Here is a 20,608-nt window from a genome sequence, read left to right as displayed (position 1 = left end):
TTTGGGGTAAAAATATCTGGATGTGGTATTAAACATGTAGAATAGGTCCTTTATACACCAAAAAAAATCTGCCCCCCTCCCTTGGAAACATCTGCTAAGAAAATGAATGGAAACTACAAATACTCCCCCAGTAATTAAAATTTTTCTAAGTCCAAGACACATAACTGTCAAAAATTGCTCGATTGTACCAAAAATTAAACTTGATCTAGATATTATTATGATAAACCTGTATACCAAATTTTATTTCAATATGTACATCCTATGGGAAGAAAATTAACAGAAACTGCAAATATATGGAATTTTTCTACGTCAGAGGGGCATAACGTTGTCGAAAATTGCTCGATTGTACCCAACATCAAACTTGATCTAAATATTATTATGATGAATCTGTATACTAAATTTCATTTCGATAAGTTTAATTTCTGCAAAGAAAATGAAAGAAAACTGCAAAAAAATGGAATTTTTCTACGTCCAAGGGGCACAACTCTGTCGAAAATTGCTCATTTGTACCCAAAATCGAACTTGACCTAAATATTATTATTATAAACCTCAATACTAAATTTCATTTCAATAAGTTCAGCCTCTGCAAAGAAAATGAACGGAAACTGTAAATAAATGGAATTTTCCTACATGTATGTCCAAGGGGCACAACTCTGTTGAAAATTGCTTGATCGTACCCCAAATCGAATTTGACCTAGATATTACATGTATTATGATAAATCTGTATACTAAATTTCATCTCAATAAGTTCAGCCTCTAAGAAAATGAATGGAAACTGTTGGTGGACCGACCAACAGCAGCAAAGCTATAGCCCCCCCCCCCCCCCCCCCACACTTCAAGGGAGGCATAAAAAAGATTTAAAGATATTTCTCTATATATCCCTATGTAAAGATTTACTCTATATATTTCTATGTAAAAAGTTGATGCCCCATTATGGCCCCATCCTACCCCAAAGGGTCATGATTTTCAAAAACTTTAAATCTACACTAGTTTAGAATGCTTCAACATAAGTTTCAGCTTTCCTGGCCAAATGGTTCAAGTTGCCTGCTAGATGCCCATTACTAAGTGGAATATTTATCATTAGATTTAGTGCACAAAGTAATTGATTCCTAAAACTAACTATTTAAACAGGGATCAAGGATTTGAAAATCTCAGTAGAGGCCTTTCATCTTCACAATGCACTGCTTTAAGTCCAATATCAAGCAATAGAAAATTATTGAAGTCATCCATGTGATTGTTTATTCAAACTAACTCCTTGGGGTTTTGACCTAATATATGTTTCACAAGATACTGTGTCAATATGTCTGACCGTTTTTTAATTTATAACTATATACAGTAGAGTCAACAATTTCCACCCACAGGGTTTTGTGCTTAGCCCCATCTCATATCCCTTGGACCCGGAAAATGTGACTGACAAACTTAATGAAAATTAAAGTCTTTTCCTGATCTGTTGGAAAGAGAAAATAAGTTTTTTTGACCCACAAATAATAGATTACCATTTTTGTTAAGATGCACATCTTCTCATTATGTCCTGGTAAACTATTTAATTTTCTAAAATTCTGCTGATGATGAATATGTGTATGTATATAAGAAAAATAAATAAACAAAAATGATAGACTGGTTGGCAGGAATATAAAAATCTAGCTATACTTTATGTAAAGATTTCAGCATTAGGTTGACTCTCCTCTGAATAAAAAATAATGTCTTGCATTTTCCTTTCAGGCATGATCAATTCTGGTATGGGTCCCAGACATGTAAATACTTTTTTAACGGCCTGTGATATTCCGCCAATAAACCATAAAACTATAGCCAAAAAAGAAAACATCATTGGGCAGGTAATTGAAGATGAGGCCAAAAAATCTTGTGCAAGATCACTCGAGGAAGAAATTCAATCCTCCAATACTTTGGAGTGCAGCTATGATGCCGGCTGGCAGACTCGTGGCACAGGGTGGAACTACAACAGCATTTCAGACAAGTACAGTAGTGTCCGATCCTCATCAGTCTGTGATCGATTAAAATTATCTGAAATAATGAATATTAGTTCCTTTACAAATGAAAAAAGGTAACACACAAGATTATGTGCAACATTATATTGTAGTGCAGTGTACAGTTGTTGTTATTCTTCTTTAGAGTAAGAGGACCTTCCAAATACAGTAAATTTAATTTTGAACACAATAGTGTATTGTTATACATGTACTTTCATGTTAAATACTGAAATCTGATTGGTTAAGACGCAGTTCATAATCCGTTCTATTACCCTCAGCGTTAGCAATGCACTTAGCAACGGGTAACATTACAAATTGTTACATGCACGAACATTATGCATGTACGGTTCGCTGTAGAATTCATCTTATTCCTATATAAAAGCAGTAACATTTTCTTAAAAATTAAGACATTCAGTATAACAAAATAAATAGTGCCTGTTTGGGAGGATAACAGTTGAAATTGACACCCCTCGAAAACCATTGTCAACCTCCGCTTCGCATCGGTTGACAATGGTTTTCTCGGGTTGTCAATTTCAACTGTTACCCTCCCAAACAGGCACTATTTATATAATGTGATATAAGAATGGTCCACTTACTTCGCATGATACCTTGTATGTTCAATCTTCAAATGTAATTTTCATGTCATGTTTTTCTACAGGACATGGAACACTGATTGGGAAGGAAACTGGCAAAGTTCTGCAGTTTGAGACAAGGAGTAAAAGTTGCAGTGTCTGTGACTACCATGCAGAGGGTCCAATACCAGTCCATCAGTGTACAAGAAATTGGGATGGATCTAGCAAGGCCATGGAGCCAGACATGGCCATGTCTATGCTCCACAAAATGAAAGACAGTGGCCATCCAGTGCAGATCATTCACGGTGACAACGATTCCACCACTTCTTCCTCTTTGAAATTGGAGTTTCCTGAAATCAGAAAAAAAGATGACAAAAATCATATAAAAAAGGGAATTTCAAAAAAGCTGTACACATTAGCCACAAAGTGGAAGGAGCTTAAGTCCCAGTCATCTGTGATTCCATACCTAGTGAGGTGTTTTATGTATGCTCTTGCCAAGGCCAACACCAGTGATGATGTCCATGAAGGACTTTCACAGATTGTGCCTCACATCTTTGGTGAACATAAATTGTGCAGTGACTACTGGTGTTCATTCTCAAGAGATTCTTCAAATTTCAGGTAAGAAATGAAAAATTTATAAGTGTTTAATCAAATTTAAGCCCTTAGATTAATTAAACTTATCTATGTTAGGTAATATGCATATCTACACATTGTGGCTTAAATACTTACAAAATTCTGAGCAGTGGTGTAAGAGGAGTTGTACTTTTTAAACATTAGGACTGGCTGGGGAACAGGTAAAAACAATGACAACCACCCCCCCCCCCCTTCCTCCGGCAAGTTTAAAATAGAAGTGAATAAGATTTTCTTAGATTTATACATTTTCACAATATGGCCATATTGGCCTTGGAAGCCCTATGGCCTTCCTCCTGAATCAGACTCAGATGCTTTACATCATATTTGTCCAAAATAACCTCAGTAGTTTGAGAGAAGATGCTGAATATGTAATGGTCGTATACATATATTTCTAAGACAAAAGATAACAAAACTTTTTTTAAAATCCAGGTTCAAACACCTACCAAATGGACAGCCACTCAAGGAGGAAGGTCTCAGGCATGCCCTTGAAGAAATGGTAGAAATGTATAAAAAAAGAGCTGACCAACTCGTTGAAATGGGATCAACCCAAGGAAATGAAAATTTTAACTTTATCGTTTCCAGCAAAGCTCCAAAAAATCGGTTAGTATACTCAATATAAATTTATTAAATTAATGGAAACTTTGAAGTATGTACACTATCATTAAAATGATATGAAAATTTAGGTTAACATGAACATCAATATACAAATGATAATGAATCTAATCATGAACATCTAGTCATTGAATCAAAAAGATTGCTCCCTTTACATTCATCTACTGCACTTCAGAACCCTTTTGACTAACAATTAAAATGTTTACCTAGATATTGATAATAAATTACAAAAAATAAATACCATATTAGAAATGTTTTTTACCTTTTCATATAACTTTTTTTTTTAGATGTTATGGGCGTTCACGGTCTTTGATGCACAGAGTATCAGCAGCAGCTCTGCAAAAAAATGAAGGGCATACTTGGATTAACAAGGTATTAACTGTTAACAATATTTTAATTCTTAAAATACATAAATGTTGGTCTAAAAAATGCATAAAATAATAGACTCATATATTTATAATATTTCTTTTCCTTACAGGTATGTCAAGCTGCAACACTCTCTCCAGGACACTATTCCAGTATTCTTGGCAAGCGTCTTGACAGAAACCGTCTCTGGCAAAACACACGACAAAGGCTAAGAAAAACTAAGAAGAGACGTCTTGAACTGAAAAAAAGGAAATCCTCCGAAGCTTCTTTAAGTACTGTGAGAGAGGGCACAATCTACTCTGAAAACATTGAATTGAGTTCCCCTATGACAGATGAGGAAAATTGCATCATTCCTTCCAGACCAACCCTCAAAGGAACAGAGAGTTTTGTCCATTTCGACTTGGAGACAACAGGCCTCGGAAGAACTTCTGATATTGTACAGTTATCTGCAGTGTGTGGAACAGCTGTCATGAACAAATACGTAGTGCCCAGGAAGAGGATGTCACTAGCTGCAAGCAGAGTCACTGGGATTCGATTTTCCTCCAATGACAACCAAATGTTTTGCAAGGGTCAAAGAGTTGAAACTGTAAACGTCCATGCTGCTCTCCTAGACTTCATCGAGTTCTTGAAAGGCTTTGAGAATCCTGTGCTAGTTGGACATAACATCATCTCCTTTGACATTCCTGTGCTCCTTCACAAACTAAGTGAATTTCATCTGCTGAACGAATTTCTTTCAACAGTTCATCTTTGCATTGACACATTAAAATTATCCCGAAAATTATTCAAGAAAGAAGAAGTTGGAAATTTCAGGCAACAAACCCTAGTTTCAGTTCTCCTCAAGAAGGAATATTCAGCTCATGACGCACTGCAGGATGTACTTTTGCTACAAGAGCTCTTCATGGGTGTACTGAATGAAAACCTGTCCAAGAATGACCTGTATCACATCAACTTCAAGGACCTATTTTCTTCATTTACACCTCTGGTTGAAAAAAAGTGTATGTCTTCAACAAGTGCCAGAAAACTTGCTCAACAAGGGATTAGACTTTGTCATTTGCAGATTGCACAAAAGAGAGATTCGTCTTCAGGCGTTGAAATTATTCTTCGCAGTGCATCTCTGAGCAAGAAAGTCGCATCCAAAATTTGCCAGTACCTGAAAGAAGAATGAAATGTTTTTCTTATGATCAAAAATATTGTTTAATATTTTTACTGAAACTGAATTTGGTCATATTGAGTTTTTTTCTTCAGAAACATGCTAATTTTGAAATATACATGTAAAACAATTGTGATTTCGCATGTCCAGCATTGTGCTTCAGCCTTATACAGGTCATTGTGTTTCTTAAAATATGAATTGTAACAATATTATACTACATCTAATAGATACTAACAATACTTCCAAAATTGTGCTGTAAAAATATGATTCGTAAAAATATTACTAATTGTACAATTAACTAAGTTTTGATAAAATTATTCTTTTCAAAAATGACCCCATAAATATTTTGTATTGTTCAAGTTAACAGAAAATGCCCCTTTCAACACATGTCTGCTCTGTATCCAAACCCCATACAATACATGTACTTATAAAAGAAACTGTCTTTCAATTTAATAATTAATTCTTTTATTTAACAGTTTATTGAAATTTATTTTTGTATATTGATAATTGTTTTACTTTAGGAATGTCTCTTAAAATAGACGTTGTTTGATGGAATCTGTAAATTCAATTAAATATGATTCATAAATGTAAAGTAAATACTCTGTACATGGTATCATAATCAGTATGTCTAATATTTATAAAGCCACAAAAATAATAAATGCTTTCATAGTTGATTAACATGATTTTGGACAATTTTAGATTGATTTTGGTTAATGTGTATGTCTAGTGGTTCACCTATTATAGCCATTCCATGATTAATTTTTCACACTTGTTCAATGATTTTTGACAGTTACTAAAGAACTATTTTTAATGTTATATATCTGGTGTTTCACCTACCAATAGCAATGCAATGGTAGTGATTTCATAGTTGTTTGATTTCTGATTAATATTTTTGAATGTGGTATGTCTATTGCATGGATGGGGTAATAGTAATTTGTAATTATAATTGAGTATATTTAATTACAAATGCAATTGAAAGTAATGTATAATTGACCTGTTTTTCAATTACATATAATTGTAATTTAGTTAATTACTTTCAAAAAGGCATGCAATTCAAATTACTCTTCAGTCACTAATACTTTCAATTACACACTGATGACTGTATATTATATGAATAAGAAAGCTTTCCACTATCCAACCCCACACTTCCAATAGTACAAAAGTATAAAACAATACAAGATCAAATTAGGAAGAGTACTTAAATGCATTTAAATTTAACCAAATATACTTGTAGTTTTTTTTATATAAACTTTTTCACTTATTCTGCACTATCTAATCATGAGGTTTCCAAAATTATGTCAAACATGAATATCAAAGTTTGTAGAATTTATGAATTTGTTAGGGACCAAATATGTTTTATGGTATGCTTAATCTCTTTTACCTAAAGATTTGAATATTTATTGAATAACATTTATAGTCTGCTCTTGATCGCAGATTTACCTAACCTGTAAATATTTTCAATTTGAAACAGATTTAGTGGATATAGCTGTTCACTTTCAGTGTTCCATAAAAGACCTATAAACATGATAGATATAGATACTGAATGATTAATAATCATTAAATGAAACTGTAAACACATGCAGGGGTTGTAGCTAAATCATAAGTAGAACTCTATGTTTGTCTGTCGGTATGAATGAATAAGGTGATGGGTTTATAAATGTAGCAATTTGTGTTCATGTATATGTTAAACAACAAATTAACTTGCAATTTATAATTATATGACAAAAGTCAAGCTTATTTTTAATATCCAATTATCCTTGGTCTTGTATACAAAAAAATAGTAATAATATATCACTGTATAAACTGGTAAATAATACTATATACTATATTTTATGATTATTTTTTAACACCACTTCTTGACTTTGTATTTTGGAGAGGGTTTATGTAGGCTTTGCCTGTTGCCTAATCCATTTAATTACTCAATAAAATATGTTTAAATTATAAGTAGATTTTCATTACAAAATTTGTACATGTCATATCTGCTTTATAAATTCAATAAGTGTATCAATCAGTATCATTCTAAAATGTAATGTGCAATTTGATTTAATTACATTTGCAAAGTAATTGCAATTTACCGTAGTTATTTATATTTGAAAATCCTTGTAATGGTAAAAGTAATTGTAATTTAATTCATTTCTTTCAAATGTAATTGACACTATCTCTGAGTCAATTGTTTCAAATACATGTATTAATACCAATGCAATGGTTTCATAGTTGTTTAATGGCAATTTCAGATCAATTGTTGATGAATTCTTGAGAACAAAACTTATAATAAGGAATAAGTCATATGTGTTATTAAAACAATCAGCATGAATATATGTGTAGTTCAATAGTATGTCTTGAATAAAAATTTGTCGACTTTCAATGAAGCTGACTTTGATTTTTTTTTGTGCATATACAACAAGTCTTTAGCAAGTGTATAATTTATGCATTAATTCATATAGCCAATTATATAATTATTAGAGTAGTAATAATCAGACCAATTTTTCTATCGATAATCAAATTGAATCAAAGGCACACAATAGATTATAAAACAAATAATGTAAACTTTCAAATTCCAACAAATTTAAATTTCTTCCTCCTGAGTAAAAGATATTAGCATAAATGAAAACAGCTTTTTTATTTATAAATCAGAGATAGATTGATTTATTGAATGAACTTTTCTTTAAACAGATTGAATGTATACCTAGGGACCAACAGAGGGCAAAATTGAATTTAATGTGTATTTTGGAAATATAATTTCAACCATTTGACCCAATTACAATTGTAATGTATTAGATCTGTTTAATGTTGACGATTATTTATGCTTTTAATTTGGCAGAGTTATTAACTAGTTACAAGTTCCCAACTAAGTGTAATAACAGCACAATGTACTGTATAATGTCATTGTGGTTGCATCAACCGTATTTATATCAACCCATAAAGATAAGACAGTCGTCACTTCAACTTCTTTTTCTTAGGAAATTCTGGGGAATTTACTGATTCGTCACTGTATAATAATACCTCAGTCATATGTATACTCTACGCAAAATGGTTATCAGTCAAGTGACTGGATTTTAGCGACAATCAATGATAAAAATGACTATCGATTGTCGCCAACTTCATCAATGATTTTTTAATAGTCAGCAACTATCGTAACAACACTAAACTTGATTTTTTTTTTGCCATAGCGGAATGTCCGAGAAAATAGGTGACAAGCGCAAGTGTTAACAGCAACAGCTTCGATAGGGCGCCCATGTGTTTTAATCAAATAAAGGTGAAATGAATCTGCTGAGAGTTCTTTAATTTAAATGAGTTGTGCTGAAACCATTTGTTATTAATTGCTTATCGAGTTAAACAGCTTTATATAGAACTTGGATAATGAAAAGAACAAGGTAGCTCATAGTTTGGATCTGTTGCACAAGATAGTGAATACCCAGCTCATTGCTATATTGTATTGTGTTTTTACTATACAGATTATTTTTAACAAACTTAAAATCGAAGCGAAGAAGATCTGCTTTGTGGTTGTTACATTGCAAGTATATGGAACAAATTCTTACTGTGAGCAGAGACATGAATAACATAGCAATAACAATGTTATTTATGTTTCTGCTGTGACTTGAACCTCACCTGGTTGCTGGTCACGGTAAGATTATTCTTTCTGCATGTAGGTTGTTGGGCAATAAAAATGCACAACGGAAACGGACTTTTAACATCAAATGACAGAGTAACAAACCTCTAAACTACAAGGCTACTGTGAAAAAATCTATGGATTTTTTACGTTTAATATTACCCCCACAAGATGGCGACCAAGGGACATAATTTTTGTGAAGTGCGGATCGATAGGTCTACAGGTTAAACAGTTAAATAGTAAATTATTTTTACAAAAGCTGTCCCATGCCATCTAAAACACGATGGCATATCACTACTAGTTAAATTTACCTTGACTTGGTAAGCTGTAAGGCAGGTGCTGCATAGCATGGTTTTGAGACCACAAGTGATGAAAGAGGGAATATTGGAATCGATGTAAATCACCCGTGGTTTACCGACGATGGCTCATTCATCTCAAATCAAGAACGATGTATTTCCTTTCGTCATCTTAGGGAAATCTGACATATAGTTTGGAACGAACTTGTTGATCTGTAAAACTGCCTTTTCTATTAATATTCGCATCATATTCGACCGAACACTGCTTATTCTCATTCATCATCATTTCTGATTTCATGATGACTTCAAAATCCCGGGAACATTTCCCGTCCGCATGCGCACTGAGGAAATATGAATTTTCTAAACATTGAACCCGATGGCTATTAAGCACATTGCCCGCGAAAGTATTTAACTGCGTTCTATACTTCAAGTAATTTAACAATCAGTTTATAAATTTCGTATAATTGTTTTATTTATGGAAACCTTAATTTTCCAAACGATTATTGTAAAAAAATCATAAAAAGTATGAATTTTAATGAGATTTTTCATTTCAACACTTTTCACTGGATTTGACTTAAAATTATATATTTTTCTTGTAAAACACCCGCTGCTCCAATTAATTTGTATGCCAAAATATGTACATATCATTGGCATAAAACATACTCATTTTAAAAAAAAATCTGTACGTAAAATATCTAGCAGCAACTTGATTTTTAACGACATCACATGCCCAATTTTTAGTTGCATATCTGCAATTCCCCCAAAATATTCCAGATATTGGGTCAGTAGATTAAAATAAATGATAAAACTGCTTTATTAGCATATTTTGACTATATTGCATATGACAATTTATTTATAAACTCCTAAGTTTTAAAATTAATCACTTAATAGTTTTAATATGGCCTAGACGTAAATTCACGAGATAATGTCTATTTTTAGTAACTGCCCGAACAAAATGAGGCCCGGTTGACCTAAAAATTTACACTTATATTGAAAGCACATATACTCAGTTATAGTTATGTGAAGTTTGGTAGAAATCGGTAGGCTGCATATTTTCAAAGGGTGGTATGGACCATCACCTTAAGTTAGACCTCATGGAAAATAATTTTGTTTAATATATATTTTTACATTTTGCAATGTCTTTATCCTTGATAAAACTAAGAATCGATTTTGTAATGAATAGTTTAAAACGTGTTATTACTGACTTTTTAATTAGTTAGTATTCTAAGGTGATCAAATGTGATCGTGATCGGATGTCATCAAATATATCATAAAACCCTTTTAGCTTTATTAGATTTGATTATTCCAAACCGTTTTTGGTAACCTCGTAAAACTAAAAGAATGATGCTTTATTCCTTAAATAAAGCTCAACAAAATATGCTGGTAATAAGTTAAAATAATCGAAAATAAGATCAAATACTTGTGGGGTTCTTCGCTATGAAAATTGCACACAACCTCAATAAGTGTAGGAATTAAATGAAGAAATTTTTTGTCAACGAAAAATAATTATAATGTAGTCTTAAAATATTGAAATAAATAATTTTGAATAACACGTTGTAAAAGGTTCATCAGTTAAAAGTAATTGGAAATCATTAAATAATAGTGAGCTCAAAATGGTACTCCATTTTGAATTTTATTTAAAAATTTTCAAGATGAGTCTAACTGGTTGGATGAATGCTATCATGCTTAGCTTCTGTTCTTTGGATGTGATAATGCAGCATTCAGTCAAAGTACCGAATGTCTGTGTACACACACACACACACACACACACAGAGAGATTTATATATATATATATATATATATATATATATATATATATATATATATATATATATATATGTATATATGAAAATGATTAAGTTATTCAATGTCTTATTCTTTAGGTGGCTATATTTTCTACGACAGTTCCAGTACTTTAGTTCTCCCAGCCATTAGTTTCGCCACAGTTTCTTCTTCTTATATAATAACCATTGTGCTGACAAAGATATGTTTATACCTTATCACAATTTCTCTTGAAATTTAGTGTATTGTTAATTTGATAGCAAATTCTTCAACATGTAATTCTAATTTCTAATTCTAGAAAAAGGAGTTCATTTGTGTTGGACTGAAATTAACTTTAAGTGGGTTTGATACATTTCAGGAGTAGAAATAAAATGATCTTCAAAATGATCCCAAATGTCGTTCATGCATCTTGATTGTTTGTCATCTGGGTCTCATTTGAATAAGTGTTTTACAAAGATAACTTATATCTTAATAGTACTAGTAATTGTCAGTACTGAATATATTTTGTGAATTTCGTATTTAAAAGTGTTTTTTTATGACAATGACTATCTCACCATAAAGGATTTTTACGTTCGAATTGTAGATATGATTTGTATTTGTTTTTACATGTTCATTGGTGCTACTGTATTTCCTGTTGCACTATCTTTGAAAATCCACGTTTTGCCAATGCTTGATTATTATACCCCCGCTCAGAAGGAGAAGGGGTTATACTGTTTTACCCCTGTGTTTGTCTGTCTGTCTGTCTGTCTATCTATCTGTGTCTGTCCGTGTGCCTGTCTCTCTGTCCGTAACAAACATTTCTGTCGCATTTTTCTTAGAAACTATTCATTGCAGATGCTTGAAAATTAAACACATTATTTGTTTTAGCATTCCAGATCGTGGGACATATTTTTGTACCAATCGGACGTCAACTTCCTATTAAATGACGACATTGCTTATTTTGCATATTAACATCAGAGCGAGGGTATTTCTAGTGAGCATTGGCACACAGATCCCTGTTGAAAATGGGTGTCAATTGATCTTTTGTTATTGTGCCAGAAGTCTTTCATGTTTTTTTCTTCATTCCTCCTCTACGATATTACCAAAAGAGTTGTCTTTCATCTTTTGAATTTCCCTTTAACTTCCTTTTTTAGGGGAAGAGAATCATTCAACTTTGTATATATTTATATCTGTATGCATATATTCACTTTTGAATATTAATAAACTCACTTTTTGAATTTTCCCTAGTTTTCTATGATTTTACTTGGTATTTAATCAGGTTGTTTTTTTAAAAAAACAGTCTTTAGATGATATATTTTGTGATATGGTCTACATCTTGTTCTTGGCTATAAGGATTACTCATACGGCCCACGCTTACAGAAGATTGGTTATAGTTTTAGAAATACAGATCATTAAAATCATTACACAGTAAGAGGCTGTTTAATGATAATCGTTAAGGAACAAAAGCTAAGTTGTACTTTCTGATGCAACTATATGGAACGAATTCCTAAGAATAGGACATTTTAAATTTAAGAAAAATAGAGATTCTGAAGCTCTCCGTTAAAAAAAAACCTGATATTGCTGAAAATTATTGAAGTATAAGTAATGAGGAATCATTTTTGGGAGTTGATTTTAATCAACTCTCCTATGCAGTTACTCTGGCAAACAGAAAGTGAAACAGTGTTTGCACCTAAGCACAAATCATCACCGCTGACAAGACGTAAATCTTGAAAATAATAGATAAATTCGGTGTATTGTATGCTGTACCATTGTTTTTCAATAGAAACGTATTTATAAATACCTTGAAAATAGTCAAATTTTATATAGTACGAACAATTTAATTGTTTTTTGTAGTTGCATGTATTCCTACGCCATGAGTTAAATATAATCTCGTTCAACTAGACGCTCGGCTGTCTCCGTAAATCTCCGACAAGCAGAGAGTCTCTCTTGGTTGTCGGATATTAACGGAGACAGCCGGGCGTTTGGATGAACGAGACTAGAGTTTAATATTGCTTGGATCTTGGATATGAGGTAGAGCATTATACATTTACATTGTCCATATCTTATCAATACAAACTTGTCCCTTTTAGCTATGCATCTCTGGTGCTTAACACAAATTAAATATATCCCATTTCACAAATTACATATTAGCTTCTATTTTATCAATTATTTGCTTAAGAAAACAATAAAACAGCGTTTATCTAATATCTGTGTTACTCGGGTCATTTGATTAAAGTACACCAAACAAAAGTGATTGTGAGAATACATACATTGTATGCCCCTATGATAAAAATTGGCCACCTCTTTCAGGAAATGTTTGTTTTTTTTTTTTTTTTGTTTTTTTTTTTTGATGAAAAAACACCATTAATCTAATACATTTATAATCATAATAACAATTGCAATAATTATCAACATTTCATATAAAAACAAATTTTGCCTAATGTCTCGATATTTTGGTTGTTCCTTCCCCAAACTCATTTTAAAACATAACTAAAAGCTCTCTCTCTCTCTCTCTCTCTCTCTCTCTCTCTCTCTCTAATTCTAAACTGACATTTGCATACATGTACATGACGCATTTATTTAAGGAATAAGGAATATTTCCTTTAGTATTATGAGATGATAAAATACGGTCAGGCTGTTCATGTCCAATAAAGCCTTTCTGAAAAATTTGATTAAGCCTGGTCTTATTTGATTATCTGATAATTATAATATCCAAAGATAACATTTAGTGGGAATAGAAGCCGCAACCTTGTACATGTACAACACCTTCATCATTAATTTTCTTTATACTATTTTTCCGCCTACTTTGATATATAGGGAAATTTGTGTCTTAGTCATCTCGTTTTTGTTATTTAGTATATTTAATAACAGAACCGGAGTTTTAACACCAACAGTTGTGGAGATGATTTTTGTATTTCTTTCAACGAAACACGGCCAAAATCTTTGCATGAGCTAGTCCAAAAAAATTACAATCATATGATATACCTTTCGAGACGAGCGTCTAATTATTTATTCATAAAAGAGACATAATTATGGGTTGTAACATCGTAGACAATAGTAGTTATTATTTCATGTGCTGCTGAGTATATTGACATTCTTGCAAATAACAGCTAATTGATTTATTGAACAAGTGATAAAATACTTTAAAATTTTTATCAAGCTTAATCAAAGCAAAACGTTATTAATCTTGTTGCTTCTTCATACATTTCGTAAAAGAAATACGGCTAAAAGCTTTGCATGAGCTAGTCCAAAAAAATACAATCATATGATATACCCTTCGAGACGTGCGTCTAATTATTTATTCATAAAAGAGACATAATTATGGGTTGAAACAGCGTAAACAAAAATAGTAGTTATTATTTCATGTGCTGCTGAGTATATTGACATTCTTGCAAATAACAGCTAATTGATTTAATGAACAGTGATGAATTACTTTAAATTTTTTATTAAGCTAAATCAAAGCAAAACGTTATTAATCTTGTAGCTTCTTCATACATTTCGTAAATGAAATATAATTCAGTGACGTAAAGTTACGCTTTTAAAATAAGTTTTATACTCATCTCTCTTTTTTGATAATAAATCATAATTTATCTAAATTGATAATAACAAACGTCTGCTGCATTTGGTTTTTTTATTTCGATAAATGAATTTTATAATCCAAGTTAAACCTTTGATTGAACCTCTAGTTCTTTGGTGCTGAAATATGAGCCGTCAATTCGTTCGACAAAATTTACGCAAACATTAATGATAATACAGATACGCAAATAAAAATAAGTAAGTTAATATTTTTTAAACGAATTAAATTCCTTTAAAATCTATGATTGTCGGGTAAAATGTTCTGCAAAGTAGCACTAGCCACAACGAACCGTCTGTGTCGATATGTCAAGGCACGCAACTGAACAAGGAGCATATAATTCTATGGATCTACAGCACAAGGAGTGTAAACCTGGACTGGTTCATGCAAATATAAAGGCGGCGTTTCGTTTAGGGCTTCAAATATTTGTGGAAACAGTTAGTACTGGATTCGCTGTTTTACGGGGAACCAGTGGAAGTTGACCAAAACAGACGTAAAATGATCTAATTTCATTGAAAGAGTGATAATCCTGGCGGCCGTGTTCTGATTTCATTAAAGTCTTATAAAGCTGGTATTTAAACCGTATAGAAAGGCTTGGCATAATCTTAACAAATGTCGCAATTGAACATATCAGAGCCCTACATGATTTGGTAATGTTTCGATTCTAATGGCCCATATTTAACAAGGGGGAATGTCTTATATTTTATACATTTTTTTATTGGTCCATCTAATTAAGAACAATGCTATGTTGATCTTACAATTTTTTTCACTTTGCGTAATCTATGACATTGAGGTAGATTATGTGGCTATGGAATGTCGTCTACCTTGTGATAAGGTGTTATTAATTAAGTCCAAGCTGGAAGTCATTATGTGTAGAAATAAAGTCCCTTTACGAGATTTGCAGTCTCTTATTGGTCTGCTTAGCTTTGCCTGTTCAGTTGTAGTTACTTGGTTGGGTATTTCTGAGACGGGTAGTTGATTTGACTTGTGGTGTGAAGAATCCTCACCATTATATAAGACTTACCTGTGGAGCAAGAGCTGACCTTCATACATAGTGCTCCTTTATTCCACATTACAATGGTAAATGCTGCCCAGTCGTTGGTTATCTGTATTGTATTGGGTTCCAATCCTCCTAGTGATGCACTTTTTATTTTTTCTTAACCTTTTTGTTTTTAAATGTGTGTTAATATTATGTTGAATTATAGAATACAGGTATATCTTAATTTGTCGTTATTGATTTCGGCCGTATAATTACCCTTTCCTGTTCCTAATGCTTGTTTTTTTTTCAGAAATACAATATAACTGAATTAAAATATGTATGCATTACGTTTCCAATATAACTTTTTATCGGTTTACCCTTAAATGGCCTTTTTAAAAAGCTTATGATTTTTTTAAATAGCTGAAACAGACATGTACTTCAACTTAAAACATAATATAAATTGAGTATTCAGTTTTTGTTTAAACCTGTTCATGGCATTTGGAGGTGATAGATAGAAATTTGATTCATATCTGATTCCTGTAAACTTACAATCTTGTGCTCTCAATTTCTTTTGTTATTTTCTTATATTTCTATATAAAGCCTTTCTACTAAAGGAGACCAATATAGTCAAACCACGGCCATGACCGACGAGCCCTCTTACTAAGTATTTTCTGGACCCGTTGATTTAATTGTTGCCCCGTCATTTTTCCAAAAACGTACATGTTTCTGTTATTTTTTATTAACTTTACTCATTTGGATTATATATATATATATATATATATATATATATATATATATATATATATATATATATATATATATATATATATATATATAATGTATGTATGTATGTTAAGGTTTCTCCACCCTTGATGTTTCTATAGTTAAATCCGTGAAATATTTGTTTAAATTGAAAGATTAATATGTAAACATTCAAATTGAACTTAAATATTGGTATGTTGCAAATATTCAGTTCATGCTGTAGAAGCTAACACAGGTACACTATCAAGGCAATAATAGCGACGACTGCTCTCCAATTAAATATCACATTTTGTTTTACTGATTTCTATATAATAAAGCAGTTTTTAAAGAAATTAATCGCAATCCTTTATTTTATGGATTGTAACATTTAAAGGTCATTTAAACTTGCCAGTATGAAGCCATCACATTTAGAGTGAATTTTGATACAATTTTTCAACCATGAATAAGTACAGTTTAGCAACATAAAACGTGTATAACTTTTGCAATAATGGTGCAAACTCACTGAAAATTGATACAATTTGTAACTCATTATATATCCTATCGAAATCTGCAAAGAAATGTTTACCTTGCCAGGTGAAAAATAATGAACTGTAGTCTCTGTCAGCTTTTCCTATGTAGGGTTTTATTAGTTTTTCATTGAGTTCAGCGATTTCAACTCAAACTACCCTCTATAGAGTGTTAAACATTAGTGTTATTTCACTTTTCATAGCTTAAAATGTGTAAAACACAAGTTAAATTAAGATATATTGGCAAAATATACATACATCCCATAACACTAATATCATAACCGATAACGGTAAAATATTCCCAAATGCTCCCAGTGACGTCATGCGACAATCGAAAGACCTTAAATGAATGAAAACGCCATCTCTAACGATTAGTATTTATCATTAATCAAAACTCAATAAACCATTCTTTGAAGTTAGTAATTAAAATTATTCTAAAGCCAATGCTTTAGTAGGATTTTTAGAATGATTTATGAAGTGATTTTAATTTTTCCTCGTCATCGTGCTCATTAACATGATTCAACCTAAAATCATGTTACGATGAAACATTGAAGTCACTTCATCAACCTGTTTCAATTTTTTTTTTGAAAAATAGGGACCGTTGGCTTTATCATAATATCAATAACTTGAAAGAAAGGCGTATTCATTTTCATGAGGTTTGATTGATGTTAACTGACGAATCGATAAAGATGGCGATATCAAGAAAACATATTCATACTCAGTGAAGATTTCTGAAGTTTAAAATGTCCAAAGATATCTCTTAAGATTTGGAATTTAGTACGACATGTTGCAAATAAAGACATGCTGAAAACAAAACGAGTTTTGCAAATTTTTCTTTTCCTGGCTATTTTTCGTGAAAAGATTTATGGACGAGAATTTATAAGATGTCCAGATCTGGATGGGATTCATAGGGACGCGGCCTTGTTTCTGGACTTTATCTTGAGCAGCAGACTGTTGTGTGGATCAAAGTGTACAGAACACAAGGATCAGTGCTGGTCCTACGCCTGGAACGGAGCCACTAAACAGTGCATGTTGTTCTCTGATAGATGTTCCACAGCTTTTATTACAGATCAACATCAGAATAACTGGGTACACTATAAAGTGCAAGGTAAAGTTTGGAAGAAAATTAAAAAATATATAACTTTCATGTCCTTTTTTAATTTGGTTGGTGTAAATTCAGGTATAGTTTTAGATATTTATGAAACTAACACATTTTCTTGTAAACAACGTATAATCTTTACTTTATTTTCGGAGTTTCTGGTATATACATCAAAAGCTAACGAAGAAATAATGGGCCCAGAAATATAAACATTATTACATGTAACATAAATCCTGCTTAAAAAGAATAACTATATAGAGCAAAATACCCTAAGGGGAAAAAACTCTCTTGGTAAAGAATTTTCCCCAGAAAAAAGAGATGTGTATCTTAGATGGGATTGTTAAGCTATCAGCTTATGCTTATTTTTTTCATTTATAATTTTCAAAACTTGACTGATCTCAATTTAAAACAAACCAATCTCGATCCAAAATGCAATAAATAAATAAATAAATAAAAGTTTCGAATCGATATTTCTTTTCTATAATTTGATTCTTATTAAAGAAATAATATTTTTTCTTAAACATTACTGGACATGAATGTTTTACATGTTCATAAAGATTACATAAACATTGATTATGATCCCATTTAGATGTTTCCCTTAACAATTTTTTTTAACCGTTGTCATTAACAATTTGAAGAAATAAACTGAAAGTTTATTTATGATTGACAGTGCTGTTTGACATCGCAATCAATAAGACATCAGTACAATCGTCAACCTTTGAGAACAATGTTGTCGATGGGGCGGTGGACGGCAACAGGGGTACAGACCTAAAGGAAGACTTTTGTACACACACAGGTGAAAACGACACGAACCCTTGGTGGAGGGTGGATCTGCAGGTTGTGTATCACATCACTGCTGTCAGAATACTCAACAGTGGGGAGGATAATTATGGATTCGGTAGGAAAACAATTTGAAGCAACATCTTTGAAAATTTCGAAAAACTGTAGGTGAATGAATCTAGTGAATTTAGGAGTAATTCGATTATTAAACCAAAAAAAATAAAAAAAAAAATACGAAGACGCTAGACGTCATAGCCGTTACGTATACCATGTTTCATGCTGACATAACATACAGCTTTTAAGATCGGGTACCTAAAATACCTTTTATATTTACAACTTATTTTTTTATATTGATAATTCTTAAAAAAACGGTTATGTTTAATCCCTTTTCAAAAGCTGATTATATAGATCTAAATATTTAATAAATCAAATGGAACGAACATTTGATATCAACAACATAGATGATGCTCCATAGTTTGATGTTTTAGTTATGATTTAACCCCCCCCCCCCCTCCCAAAAAAACCCCCACAAAAATAAATAAAAAATTAACCGTCATCAATATACGGTGTTTTCTTTTTTTCATTAAATTGGCACTCGTTCATGAAGATTACAAAAAAGACTCAGTAGGTGCTTATGTTTTGCAGACAATATCTCATTATTACATTAACAAAATTTCTTGTGAATTCTTTGATTAGTCGTCCTCAAAAGCGTGATTTATAACTCCTTGTCGTCAGTTTATTAAAATAGATAAACGATTACTAGGATTACAAATATATTAAAAAATTGCATTTCTTCTTAATAATGCTATTTTACCCCCAAACAGTAATTGCTTTTAATTTATTTAATGATTTGTGTGTCAATTCTAGGTAAGAACTTTTAATAATATACTTAGAATTAACTGCACGAATTAAAACGAACACCTGTTTATCATTGAAGATGAATCACACCGGCTACGGAATGTTACAGTGACTGTGGGGTTGTTGTCTTCATCCATTAATACAATATGTGGTTTCTTTCCTGGCCCTGGTACTTTGTCACAGCTGGTCGTCGTAGAGTGTCCAACATTACCAATGGGACAATACTTAAAGATCTCCAAGACAACAGAGTTTCTTACTCTATGCGAGGTTGACGTGTTTGGTGTTAAAGTTTGCGCATAAAAGTCTAATATGCATTGGCGCATTCAAGTCTAATATGTTAATCATTCCTTATATATAGCTTAGCAGAAATGCTAACGTATTTTTATGTACATATTGACGCTTTTAAGTCTAATATGTTTATCATTGCTTACATTTAAATATTTTTAGGCTAAAACGCTACCGTATTTGTGTACATATTGGCGCATTAATGTCTAATGCAGGTGTTACTACAGTTTTAAAACTTACTATATCTGGTTACCAAAATTGCTCAACTTTAGATACAGATTAAAAATTCAAAACGAACTTCTGAAAAAAATCCTTTTGACATCTTTTTAAAAAACATTTACAATTTTCTAGCAAAATACATATGTGCATCCAGCAAGGCGTGATACTTTGTATACCTCGAAGTTACTCATGTGCTTTAAAATCAAGCCCGGTCCTTTTCACTCCTTCCCCTCTCCGGAAACAACACGCATCAAAAATTCAAATGACCCCGCATTATTACAAAACTGGAATAGTTAAAACTCTTACATATTGTTTTTCATCTCATAAAAAAATCTGCTCCTGTCGCGTGCGGTAACGCCCCACATTCAAAGGGGAATTCGGGAATTATTTTGCCTCCGCCATGTTTTGACGTGAACTTTCAGTGAAATACTGTTATATTACCTTATATATTTATTGTTGCTTATATATATCTAAGCTGAAACGCTACCATATTAATGTACGTATTGGCGCATTAAAGTCTAATATGTTTATAATTGCTTAAATGTATATATATCGAAAGCT

The 20,608-nt window shown here is 31.9% G+C and overlaps 2 protein-coding genes, 1 long non-coding RNA gene and 1 pseudogene across 4 annotated transcripts in view; 3 read left to right on the top strand and 1 right to left on the bottom strand.

Moving 5' to 3' along the window:
• The window catches only part of LOC128158012 (contactin-like), a 38,978-nt gene extending 26,751 nt beyond the window's left edge, over positions 1-12,227 (top strand). Inside the window, exon 24 of the mRNA XM_052820680.1 lies at positions 11,108-12,227. Within this exon, the coding sequence (XP_052676640.1) occupies positions 11,108-11,247 (140 nt within the window). The 3' untranslated portion in view covers positions 11,248-12,227. The remainder of the gene's footprint in view (positions 1-11,107) is intronic.
• Positions 831-4,058, top strand: LOC128158013 (uncharacterized). Its single transcript, XM_052820681.1, has 3 exons — positions 831-1,968; positions 2,641-3,175; positions 3,620-4,058. The coding sequence occupies exons 1-3, from the start codon at positions 1,701-1,703 to the stop codon at positions 3,807-3,809; spliced, it is 993 nt and encodes a 330-aa protein (XP_052676641.1). The 5' UTR covers positions 831-1,700; the 3' UTR covers positions 3,810-4,058.
• On the bottom strand, positions 2,773-9,552 carry LOC128158014 (uncharacterized). Of its 2 annotated transcripts, none has more exons than XR_008239906.1 (6): positions 9,240-9,552; positions 4,279-5,318; positions 4,065-4,138; positions 3,634-3,674; positions 3,024-3,162; positions 2,773-2,907 (listed from the first exon to the last, which is right to left on the bottom strand). It is a non-coding gene; the product is annotated as an uncharacterized LOC128158014 (long non-coding RNA). The 2 variants fall into 2 exon arrangements; XR_008239905.1 differs by having other exon boundaries at positions 2,804-2,889.
• A 5,380-nt stretch (positions 12,228-17,607) lies between the features above and the next one.
• Positions 17,608-19,843, top strand: LOC128161005 (fucolectin-like; annotated as a pseudogene).
• The last annotated feature ends 765 nt before the right edge of the window (positions 19,844-20,608 follow it).

The sequence above is a fragment of the Crassostrea angulata genome, chromosome 8, assembly GCF_025612915.1.
Source record: "Crassostrea angulata isolate pt1a10 chromosome 8, ASM2561291v2, whole genome shotgun sequence".
NCBI classification, from domain to species: Eukaryota; Metazoa; Mollusca; class Bivalvia; order Ostreida; family Ostreidae; genus Magallana; species Magallana angulata.
The sequence above is the reverse complement of the archived record's forward strand: the minus strand, read 5'-3'. Positions and strand labels throughout refer to the sequence as shown.

What these genes read in the sequence shown, in the direction of transcription:
- LOC128158013 (XM_052820681.1), top strand. Translation starts at nt 1,701, where the DNA reads ATGTCTTGCATTTTCCTTTCAGGCATGATCAATTCTGGTATGGGTCCC. An exon ending in GTGGAACTACAACAGCATTT is followed by an intron (nt 1,969 to 2,640) that starts CAGACAAGTACA and finishes CATGTTTTTCTA; the next exon opens with CAGGACATGGAACACTGATT. An exon ending in AGAGATTCTTCAAATTTCAG is followed by an intron (nt 3,176 to 3,619) that starts GTAAGAAATGAA and finishes TTTAAAATCCAG; the next exon opens with GTTCAAACACCTACCAAATG.